This window comes from Lolium rigidum, chromosome 7 (assembly GCF_022539505.1).
Source record: "Lolium rigidum isolate FL_2022 chromosome 7, APGP_CSIRO_Lrig_0.1, whole genome shotgun sequence".
NCBI classification, from domain to species: Eukaryota; Viridiplantae; Streptophyta; class Magnoliopsida; order Poales; family Poaceae; genus Lolium; species Lolium rigidum.
Window position 1 is genome coordinate 357,575,856 of NC_061514.1, and position 11,525 is coordinate 357,587,380.

General features: G+C 49.9%; 1 protein-coding gene and 1 long non-coding RNA gene across 2 annotated transcripts; both read left to right on the forward strand.

The window, feature by feature from the left end:
- Positions 1-226: 226 nt before the first annotated feature.
- Positions 227-1,122, forward strand: LOC124678832. The gene is made up of 3 exons (XR_006994657.1): positions 227-273; positions 830-932; positions 1,020-1,122. It is a non-coding gene; the product is annotated as an uncharacterized LOC124678832 (long non-coding RNA).
- Positions 1,123-3,277: 2,155 nt separating this feature from the next.
- On the forward strand, positions 3,278-8,697 carry LOC124678829 (primary amine oxidase 2-like). The gene is made up of 4 exons (XM_047214681.1): positions 3,278-4,080; positions 7,165-7,549; positions 7,630-7,743; positions 7,826-8,697. The coding sequence occupies exons 1-4, from the start codon at positions 3,278-3,280 to the stop codon at positions 8,582-8,584; spliced, it is 2,061 nt and encodes a 686-aa protein (XP_047070637.1). The 3' UTR covers positions 8,585-8,697.
- Positions 8,698-11,525: the final 2,828 nt, after the last annotated feature.

Genomic DNA, 11,525 nt, shown 5'->3' on the forward strand with positions numbered 1-11,525 from the left:
GCGTCCCCGACCTCGCCTCATCGCTCCGTCCATGGGCCCCCTTCACCACCGGGTCCTCGCGCCTGGATGCCGTGGCCGTGCGGATGGAGACGTCCAGCGGCATCGCCGGCACCGCATGTCCTTCTCGAGGTATGAGCCATGCCCCAACCCGCAACCCCCAATCCTCTTCTCCCCATTTCTGAAGAAAAAATCGCATCTTCCTTGTGCAGGCAGCCGTAGGAGGGCTGCTGATGGTCGCCGCCGTCCGCGGGATGCATTGGTAGCACGACGCAGGTGAGACCAATTCTTAGATCTCCCGCACAGAATTGTAGCTCCAGGAATTTTGTTTGGGAGGAAAAAAATGCATCTGCTTTGCCACGTGTGTAATCGATCAGCCAATAAATGTTCAGAGTGTTGGGTTGCAACACGAGCCAATCTTGCAGGAATGACAGGTTATATAAAATCCAATCTTGTGCTAGGTTCACAAGATGTACTGCACTATATTTGCTCTAGGAATAGGATTGGAATATAGCTTTAGTTCATACTTGAAGCCAAGACAGATTCGTAATTTCAGAATTGCTTACAAATTTGTTAGCGTGCATGTTCACTCAAGCACATACAGAAACTTGCTGTCATTTTTGTATGCCTTGTTTTCTGGTTTCCATTTGGAGCTGACCATCCATGTAGTATCATGGTTGTTATCGACTTGCCTAATTATTGGTCTCATCTAGTATGATTGGTAAATTTTATTTTATTTAGATTAGATTCTTATTACCTACTGAAGCAAATAGTCCATAATCACATATATATTCATTTCGGGAAATCATACATGCTCTGTTTCTGTTTATAGTCATTTCCCTTTGTCCATTGTCCTCGTTGTGGTCGGTGATGGGCCATGGGAGGACAATTTGATGTGCATCCGCAACATCCGATGCTGATTCGATGATTTCCAGGTATGTAGCCCACCATTACATGCAAATATATTTGTTTCTGCACCACATCATGCTGCTCCTTAACTGCATTTTTTGAATATTATCAAGATAAAGTCGACAGAATACCTCGCTGATGCGCCTCCAATCGTGCCTAAAACCTCGCCGCCCGAAGCCTTAGGTCGCCGCCCGGCCGGCGTCGTGGACTGCGCGGGCCAGGCCACGCGCGGCACGTCCTCCATTGTCTTCCGCGTCCCCGACCTCGCCTCATCGCTCCGTCCCTGGGCTCCCTTCACCACCGGGTCCTCGCGCCTGGAGACGTCCAGGGGTATCGCCGGCACCGCATGTCCTTCTCGAGGTATGAGCCATGCCCCAACCCGCAACCCCCAATCCTCTTGTCCCCATTTCTGAAAAAAAAAATCGCATCTTCCTTGTGCAGGCAGCCATAGGAGGGCTGCTGATGGTCGCCGCCATCCGCGGGATGCATTGGTAGCACGAGGCAGGTGAGACCAATTCTTAGATCTCCCGCACAGATTTGTAGCTCCAGAAATTTTGTTTGGGTGGGAAAAAATGCGTCTGTTTTGTCACGTGTGTAATCGATCAGCCAATAAATGTTCAGAGTGTTGTGTTGCAACACGAGCCAATCTTGCAGGAATGACAGGTTATATAAAATCCACTCTCGTGCTAGGTTCACAAGATGTACTGTACTATTTATCAAGCTTTTGGACTATGCAGTGTGGCTGCTGCAGGGCGTGACGACCTTGGTAGCGGAGAAGTCTCAGGCAGGTGATTTCTGGTCTCCCCTTTTACTTGTCAAGCTTTTGGGCGTGACAAGAAAAATGGAAAGCAAATTTTTTGCATCTAGTTTGAGCAGTGGTAGACCAATTGCTATGTATGCTGTATGTTTTTGAATTGGTTTTCCGGCCTCTAGTAAATATCATGAGCTGGACATGAATCTACGTCCTGGACCTGGAAGCCAGGTTTTGGCGTGTACTATGTAGGAAGCTTAATTTTGCTTCCTTTGGCCTTGATCTGTGCATCCCTTGTTGCTGGCTCTCTAGATACACAGATCGAGCTAGCTTGCACCTTGCGTCTGGGGGCGCGCGGCAGATGTTGATTCATTTGTGCCTGCGCTCTTGGCGAACTTTTGTATATATGTAATATAGCGAGCAAGAAGAATTTCTGTGCAACCGGTAGCAATAGACATGTAGATAAAGAAGAGTTTGGCAGGTGAGCTTCAGTTGTTTGGTAAAGAGACGTGAGAAAGAAAGAAAGAAAGAAAGTAGCACGTGTTTGATTAGTACGTACTGTACTTTGTTTGTGTTGGCGAGATGAGAAAGAATGAATGAATTCGAACCTTTAATCTTTGAGCGTCATCATATACTACTTACTAGTCCGTACGCTATGATGTGAAGAAAAGTGTGGTCTATTATAAAATGCCCCTATTTAGTTTGGACTGAAAAAAGCTAACGATGGTGGCGCGCGCGAGGAAAAAAGAAGAAGATGGGATAGAATAGAAGACGGAGCGAAATGGTTTGGTATTTGTTAGTATTGAAATACTCCAGTATAAAAGAATGTGGAGGGTGGGTCGATTAATCTTTCTCGCAGCACGGATGAATGGATGCGCGCAGAAATAAAAGCAGCGAATTAATTCCGCCCAAATCGAAAAGAATCCTGCGCCAACGTGTGACTCGGGAGGATGGAGGAAAGCGAAGAAGGATGCATGGGTCGGTTGTAATTAATCGTGGCGCGTCAACCCAATGAACCGATGGACCTCGCGCCAAGTCGAAAAGGAGGGGAGACATGCATCGAATCCACGTCCACGCGCGTGCGACGCGGGCCCGCCAGCGAGACCATCTCTGCTTCGCTGCGCCGTGCGATTCGGATACCCATTTCGACCCGCATCTGAGCGCGTGGGCCTGGCGATCAGCAGTGGACCCTGCTCAAACAAGGAGCCTTTAGTAGTCCAACTCTTGTCTACGCTATACTCCCTCTGTTCCATTCTATAGTGCCTATTGTTTTTTGGCACGGAAATTAGCGCAAGAGTATTTTTTACACAAGACCTCTAGCTGAACGATTTGAGATCAACATAAAATTTGGGAAATCCATATCTTCGTAACTTACCATAACAATTTTGGGAGCTGAACGACTTGGAAGCTGAACGGGGAGTGAGTAATTGAAAAAAAAACTAAGCTACAACCTTATATTCTGAAACAAATGCCAAAATTCTATAGGCACTATAGAAAGGAACGGAGGGAGTATATAGCACCGCGCCGCGCCGCGGCAGTCAGTAGATGATCCGTCTAACCACCTCATAGTAGGATCTCAGCTCGTGACGAGGCATTTGCTGTCGCATGCCGCCCCTCGCAATGTCGTTTCCTCTCATCTTCGCCGCGCTCTCCATCCTGACTACAGCAGCATCCACCCATCCGCACCCACTCGACCCTCTCTCACCCGTGGAGCTCACCGCCGTCCGCGCGGCCGTGCTCGCCTCGCCGCTCGTCCCCGCTCGCCCGCTCACATTCCACTACGTCGGCCTCGACGAGCCCGACAAGCCGGACGTCCTATCCTACGCCGCGGCACGCTCCTCCTCCTCCTCCCGCGCCGCCCTGCCGCGCCGCGCCTTCGTCATCGCCCGCGCCGGCGGCCAGTCCCACGAGCTCCGCGTCGACATCACCGACGCCGCCGCGCCCTCCGTCCTCTCGCACGCTGTCCAGCATGGTGCGGGGTTCCCGATGCTCACGCTGGACGAGCAGTTCGCGGCGGTGGCGCTGCCGCCCAGGCACGCGCCGTTCGTGGAGTCCGTGCGCCGGCGCGGCGTGGACATGGACGACGTCCTCTGCGCCGCGTTCCCCGTCGGGTGGTTCGGCGTGGACTCGGAGTCGGAGGAGAAGGTGCGGCAGCGGAGGCTGGTGAAGCTGCTGTGCTTCGTGGCCGGCGCGACGGCCAACTTCTACGCGCGGCCGCTGGAGGGCGTTACGCTGGTGGTGGACCTCGACCGGATGGCCATCGTCGAGTACAGGGACAGGGTGGTGTACCCGGTGCCCAAGGCCGAGGGGACGGACTACCGGGCCGGCAAGGCCGGGGCGCCGTATGCCGGACACGAGGCGCCGCCCGGCGTGGTGGTGCAGCCGGAGGGCAGGGGCTTCCACATCGACGGCCACTTCGTCAGGTACTCGCTGAAACTCGCCTTTTTGAATCACACGACACAAACCAAAAACTTGCTGCAGGCTTTAGTTACGCCATGTGGAGAGCGGCTTGCAAATGCGACATTGGCACATTGCTATTTGTTTGACTGATCAGCGGGAAAAGATCCGTTGTTGCTGATTCGAATTGAAAAGATCAAACAGGGCCAAAAGCACACGCACACAAACAAACCAAGACAGATACAGATAAGGTCTTCCACATCATCATTTCTCTTGAACACACCGGCTACCTACTCTCTTTATGCCCTCTAGACAATTCGTGTATGAAATAATTCAAGATAGATGACGCCTTGTCAGGCTGGGACCAAGGGAAAATCTAAGGAGGCTCTTTGGATTGCATAAATTCGAAAATGCTGGAGTAAGAAAATACAGCATTGAGCACGCACGGTGAACTTCCACATGATTTTAATACGCATGAATTTTGCAAGATTTGTCTTTGGTTGATGCACAGGAAAATGGCGCATGGACTTCAGAGTCCGGCTAATCTAGCGTGCACGTTAGCACCGTCCAGTTTCATGCTTTAAGATTTGCGATGTAAGTTTTGTCAAGTTTCATCTTGTTTCAGAACTTCGACTCTGATTAGTGTGCAAACAAATCTTGTTGAAACCTTACACGCTAGCTAGCTTTCACGATAGAAACACATTTCTCCATGGACTTCAGAGGATTAAGCAGCGAGAGCAGATAAATAGAGCGCAAGTGCATTATACTTTTCAGAGTAAAAAATAAATGGCACGGACCATCTACAGCAAGTAAAATTATGTGACTTGATTTTGTTTTCGATAGAAATCCACTGAGGATTGTTGAGTTGGAAATAAGAATTTGTAAGCAGCTCACAAATAAACATTTCCATATGAAACAGAACAAACTATATGTTGTTCACAATGATCCAAACAACAGTGACTTATATGAATGGAGGGAAATGCTAGCTCACAACTACTCCCTCTATACCTTTTTATAAGAAGTTTCAGCAAGTCAATTGGGCTTGCTGAAACATCTAATAAAAAGGAACAAAGGTTACAAAGCATACACAACCAACCCCATGTTACCTACCCTTGCACTAAGGTGTCGATAAGTGTTGTGCATCACCACTCGTGGGTTTATTAAGCGCCATCAATTTGTAGTTTGAATGATTCAATTCAGCATTATACAATTGCTCGGTGTTTCACCTCTGAGCTTAACAAGCAAGCGCCAATCAACATTGTTTCGCCATGCGGTGTTCGGCCTGGTCATCGCCGTCCTAAGAGCTTGTTAGTTGTGTGACAAATCACCGGCATCCCACATCACATGCGGGCGACTAATAGATGTTGGTCATTGATAATCTTTGCGTCAGGTACTTGGATAGTCACCGTTGAACATGCATATTAAGTGTTTGTCAGTAGTAACTTTCCTATATATGTTGTTGGATAAGCAAAATATAGAACACTCTTTGCACATAAAGGGCATGGCCAACGCCTAGCCTCAACTCGCTTCCGCGAAAGCCACTAGGCTTGGATGTCAGACCTGAACCTGCATCTCGCTGCCGGTACAGACCAAGTAGTCTCTTGCAGGGGAGGCCGCAACCTCGGCAGAGAAAGGTAGAAGAAAGAGGGGAAGGGGGAGGGGGAGCGAAGAGAGAGAACAAAAAAGATCGGAGAGTGATGAGTTGTGGGCCTCCAACATACAAATGCTACTAGATGGGAAGAAAATGAATCTCTGTAGAAAGAGGCAATGGGCCCCAATGAGGCAGTGGCATACATTGGGCAATTTTTCTTCATAGATCCCATTTCATCATTTTTTTAGCATTGTGCTTATGTGTGGGTGTGGGTGTGGGTGTGGCAGTGGCATATAGCTGCCCCCATAATTCATGCCCTAAGAAATTTCCATCCAACAGCAAAGTATGTTTCTACTTTCCTAGTTGTGGTCGGTGAAGCCCCACGGAGAGATTAGCACAATAGGTAAGCGAGAGAGTTGAGAAGATGTGCGCTCTCAGGATCTATGCATTCCCAACCAAAGGCACACTAGCTTAAAATTGGATTAAATTAAAACAATCAGCCAGTCAAACTTGATCGAATTGAGAGCCTCTTTGCAATGGAAGACATTTAAAATATAGAAATATCCAAATGTGACTCCTTAAATGGATCACTTGAATTTTGCTTGTGATTGTAATACATGGAAAGATAGTCTACATCTTGGTACGACTTTTAATGAGTTTACATTTGCTAGGAATCTCATGTAAGGTCATAGAAACTTTGATGATCTAGTTACATTAACCAAAAACACTTATGTAGAAAAAGTGAAATGGAATTAATATAGATTCATATAAATATCGTTCAATCCAATTGGACCATTACTGAACAAATTGAAAGAAGCATTTTCTTGATTGAATTATGAATAAGGAAAATAACCTTGGTGTCAATGTCGACACATTGACACATTGACAGAAACTCGACTTTTCTTGAAATTAGATAATCTACATCTTGGTAGAAACTCGACTTTTCTTGACGAAAATGTAGGTGTAGAAAGGAAAATAACGACATTGACACATTGCAATCTGATTTCACAGATGAAAATGTTTTGTATCTCAAAGAGCCGATTCATAATCCGTTTGACCATTGGATAAATATTCGCCGATGATTTCAAATCTTGATCTCACTTGTGTGTGTTTCTATGAATGTATTGCATGAATTTTTTTATTTCCAGTTACATATAAGGTGCTAAACTCTTTTATAACAAGTTACTACATGTTAGTATTAGAGCTAAATACATCCAAGGTCCCATAACTTGTATTTGATGTGCAAACTAGTCTCACAAGTTGTAAAATGTGAAATCGCGGTCCTACAACTTGTAATGGGAGAGCAAATTGGTCCAAAATCAACCAAGAGCCGACATGTGGCGTTGTATTGTTTGCAAAAAAAAAAAAACCATATAATTTTTTTTGGCACCTATTATCTTGGTGCCGCCTGACATGCGGGTCCCACTGTCAGTCGCTGAAGAAATACCACCTGCTCACCAGGCTAGGTAACTTTTTTTTTTTAGATTAACAAGGTTACATCGTTTTGCAAATACCACAGGTGGGCCAACTGGGAGTTTCACCTGGGCTTTGACATGCGCGCCGGCACAGTCATCTCACTGGCTTCCATCCACGACGCCGAGGCAGGCGCACGGCGGAGGGTTCTCTACCGCGGGTTCGTCTCGGAGGTCTTCGTGCCGTACATGGACCCGGCGGAAGAGTGGTACTACCGCACGTTCCTGGACGCCGGCGAGTACGGCCTGGGGCTCTGGGCCTTCCCGCTCCAGCCGGGCGCCGACTGCCCTGCCAACTCCGCGTACCTCGACGGCTACTACGCCGGCCAGGACGGCAAGCCCGTTGAGAACAAGAACATGATCTGCGTCTTCGAGCGGTACGCCGGCGACGTCGCGTGGCGCCACACCGAGGCCGGCTTCCCCGACCGACTGGTAACCACATCACCTCGATTGTCCATCTCCGCTCTACGCGCATGATATATGGTCTGATGGGCTTGGATCGGCTGATGCAGATCACGGAGGTCCGGCCTGACGTGAGCTTGGTTGTGAGGATGGTGGTGTCGTGCGGAAACTACGACTACATATTGGACTGGGAGTTCAAGACGAGCGGCTCCATCAAATTCGTGGTATGCTTCGAAGCAAATCATACCGAATAAAAGAGAAGAACTAATTTTGCGGTGTGTAGTGTTTAATACGTTGAATTTGCAGGTATCTCTGACAGGTCTCCTAGAGGTGAAGGGGACGGACTACACGCACGCCGACCAGATCAGGCAGGACGCGCACGGCACGCTGGTGGCGGAGAACACCCTCGCCGTCTACCACGACCATTACGTCACCTACCATCTCGACCTCGACGTCGACGGCACCAACAACTCTTTCGTCAAGAACATCATCACCACCAGGCGCAACACCGCCGGCACGCCACGGAAAAGTTACTGGACGGTGCTCCGGGAGGTGGCCGAGACAGAGGCGGATGCGCAGGTGGACGTGAATGTGGCGCCCGCGGACCTGCTGATCGTCAACCCGAACAAGAGGACGAGGATGGGCAACGAGGTCGGGTACCGTGTCGTCCCGGGCGGCACGACAGCGGCGTCGGTGCTGGACGACGACGACTACCCGCAGCGGAGAGCGAGCTATAGCAAGAAGCAGCTGTGGGTGACGCCGTACAACAGGGACGAGAAGTGGGCGCCCGGGCTGTATGCCGACCAGAGCACCGGCGACGACGGCCTGGCCACCTGGAGCGGGAGGGACAGGGGGATACGAAACGAGGACATCGTCCTGTGGTACACGGTGGGCATCCACCACATACCGTACCAGGATGATTTCCCGGTGATGCCGACGGTGAGCGGCGGGTTCGAGCTCCGGCCGGCAAACTTCTTCGAGCAGAACCCGTTGCTCAAAACAAGACCCCCCATGCGTGACCAGCTGCCTTTCCCTAACTGCTCATGCGCCGGTGATTCCAGCTGATCGATGCACGCGCGGGAAATGTGCGAACCCAGATTAATTGGCACCGAGTGAACAACACAAACTGATTTCCCCAAGCCGTGGATGTGGCAATCAGAAGTCTGATTTATGTTACCCGCCAAAAAAAGAAGTTTGATTTACCCTGTCATTGGAGCGAGTCCACGCAATATAAGAGCATCTCTGACGGGCGCCTGTCCCCTCTATTTTGGGAGGGGCTGCCCATACCGACAATCCCTATAAGAAAATTCCCAAAATATTTTGAACAAACAAGATTAAACAAACTTTGAAATTTCATTCAAATTTAGATTTATTTACAAAAGTTTGAATGAAATTTAAACTAAACTAAATTAAACCCTACTATACTGGCCGTCGGTCGGGGCGCGGCAGGCCTCATTGTTATTTCCCTTGGCCGCCGCATGTTTCGGCACCCGCCTCTTCACCCTTCATGCATCTGGCAATGCAACATCGCCGGAGCTTCCCGGTAGCGCTGGGCCTTCTCCGCGTGGGAACCAACGGGTTTGTGAAAGACGATGACCCACCGCCGAGCATCCTATATGACGCATGAAAGATGGAGCCTCCAGCGGAGTCGCTGCTTCCCACACCTGAAATTCAACATTGTGTGGGGTGCCGGCTCGCCTTTTCGGCGCGTTGTGCATAGGGGTTGATATGGGGTTACCGACGTTTCTATTGGGCTCCAAAACCATCCGGCTACATTTAGGGCGCACCGGTGTGGCCCAGAAACAACATCGGACCCCAATAGGGTCTAAGCAGACAATAAGAGGGTGTTGATTTTGAGTCTATTAAAACAAGGGAGCCCTCTTGTGGCGCTAGATACTTGCAAATGCGGAGGTCATGGTTTCCACTCGACATTGATCCCTGCATCACTTCCTCAAACAATATGTCTACAACAACGTTCTCGGGAACGTCACGCGCGGAACTAAGGCACACCTCTCCACTCTGCTAGTTATGTGTTGCATCATCCAAACAATATAGTGATGACTGGCCCTCTGACGGTGGGGCTTGGCTGCCAATCGTCAATGAGGAATCGTAGATGATCTCGCTAGTAGTTGTGTCGCGACCTTGAGGCGCCGAGGAAGCTTAGGTACAAGTATAAATAAAACCGCATGAATTCATGTACCGCCTATTTCGCAGACAACTGAAAATATTTTCATATATATTGAAATGGTTTCAGGTTCTATCGAGATCATTCCAGTGAATATTTATAACACAAAAGGAACCAGAAGAAGCACAACAGGACAATGCTTGGAGCAAAATGTTACTACGAAATGGTGAAGCATGTTTTGTCACTCGTGGAAACAATACTTTTGTCTAATGGAAATATATATGTGAGGCAAAGAAAGTATGTACTACATCGTTCCTAAAAAAACTGCTCAACTTTATGTAAATAATATTTTAAGGAAGTTGATCTAAACTTGTAACCTACCTGGAGTGATCATCGGAACTAATTTCGTAATCATCCATATTAATTAAAGGAAATTAAGATTTGAAAATACCAACGGTGTGGGCCGGCCGGTCGCCGTCATGATTTTTGCAGGTTTTCGTCTCTTTTTTTACGAGACCGCCGTGCACGTGTATTTTTTTTTAATATAGCAAGTACTTGGTGTGGGCTCGGGAGTCGGCTGGGCTTCGTACCGGAGTTCTCCAAGGACTCGCTCGCTTCCGAATCCCGCAATAAAATCAGCACGATCACCATATTACTTGCCCAAACGTTCGACGAAAACCGCAGTCCCAACCACGCCGCCCCGCCCGACGAAAACACGCCAAAAGCCTTGCAGAACATGTCGGCGGCGCCTATCAGCACGGCCGTAGAAATGCGCTCCGGCCATGCAAAGCGCTCACGCGTTGAGGTCGCCGATCCGCCGGATGCGCTCTCCGGCACACCCGCCGCCCATCCAAACCACTGGTGCGTACGTATGGTTTCCTGTTAATCTCGATCCATCATCATCACATTTCTCCCATCGATGTCCGATCGAGCCAGACACATTGTTTCGTTGTGACTTGCAGGAGGGACTGGGCCAACCTAACGGACGGGCCGGCGAGCATGATCGCCGAGGAAGTCCTCACGGACGACGTCGCCGGCTACCTCCGCTTCCGCGCAGTGTGCGGCTCCTGGCGGCGATGCACCCAGTCCCCAACCGCGCACGATATCTTAGACCGCCGGTTCCACCCCCGCAGGTGGATTATGCTCCCCGAGGTCTTCGCCGGCCAGATCAGTCGCCGCGACTTTCTCAACGTTTCAACCGGGGAGCGCATCCGGGTTGACCTCCCAAGGCTCCGTTACAACTTCATGATCGGGTCCACCTTCGAAGGCCTCATCATGCTGTGCCAAAGGCGCACCGGCCGACTCGGCCTCCTCAACCCACTCACCCAGCAGTTCACGACCCTCCCTAATGCAACCTCGATGCTATATTCGGTGGAAAACCTGGGTATTAACAGGTGGAAGCCGACCACTGGGTTAAGGAAATTGAAGGAACTAGAAGGGTTCAGTGCTGGCCTCGCTGACAACTCAACGGTGGCGCTGCATTTCGACGACCATGATCGAGACCTAGCCGTTGCCAAGCCCAATGACAAGCGGTGGAGCCGCCGTGTGCGGCCATGCTCTATTATGGAGACCCTAAACTCTGTCACGGCAACCGCGTCGTTTGCGAACCGCTTCTATTGTGTCACCAGGAAGGGCCTCAAGGCGGTGGACGTCAGCGACGCCGGCCAGCGGCCGCAGCTGGTTGCGGTCAAAGTGGATCAAGATATCTGGTCGCAACATGGAAATGATGGAATCGTGAACGTGAACCTAGTGGACAACGACGGCGAACTGATTTTGCTCCGCACGAGCTGGAGTGAAACTACAGAGCCCCCGTATGACGTGCAGCGGGTCGATCTGGATGCAGGCGAGATGGTGCCCATGCGCGGCCTGCGCGGGCGTGCC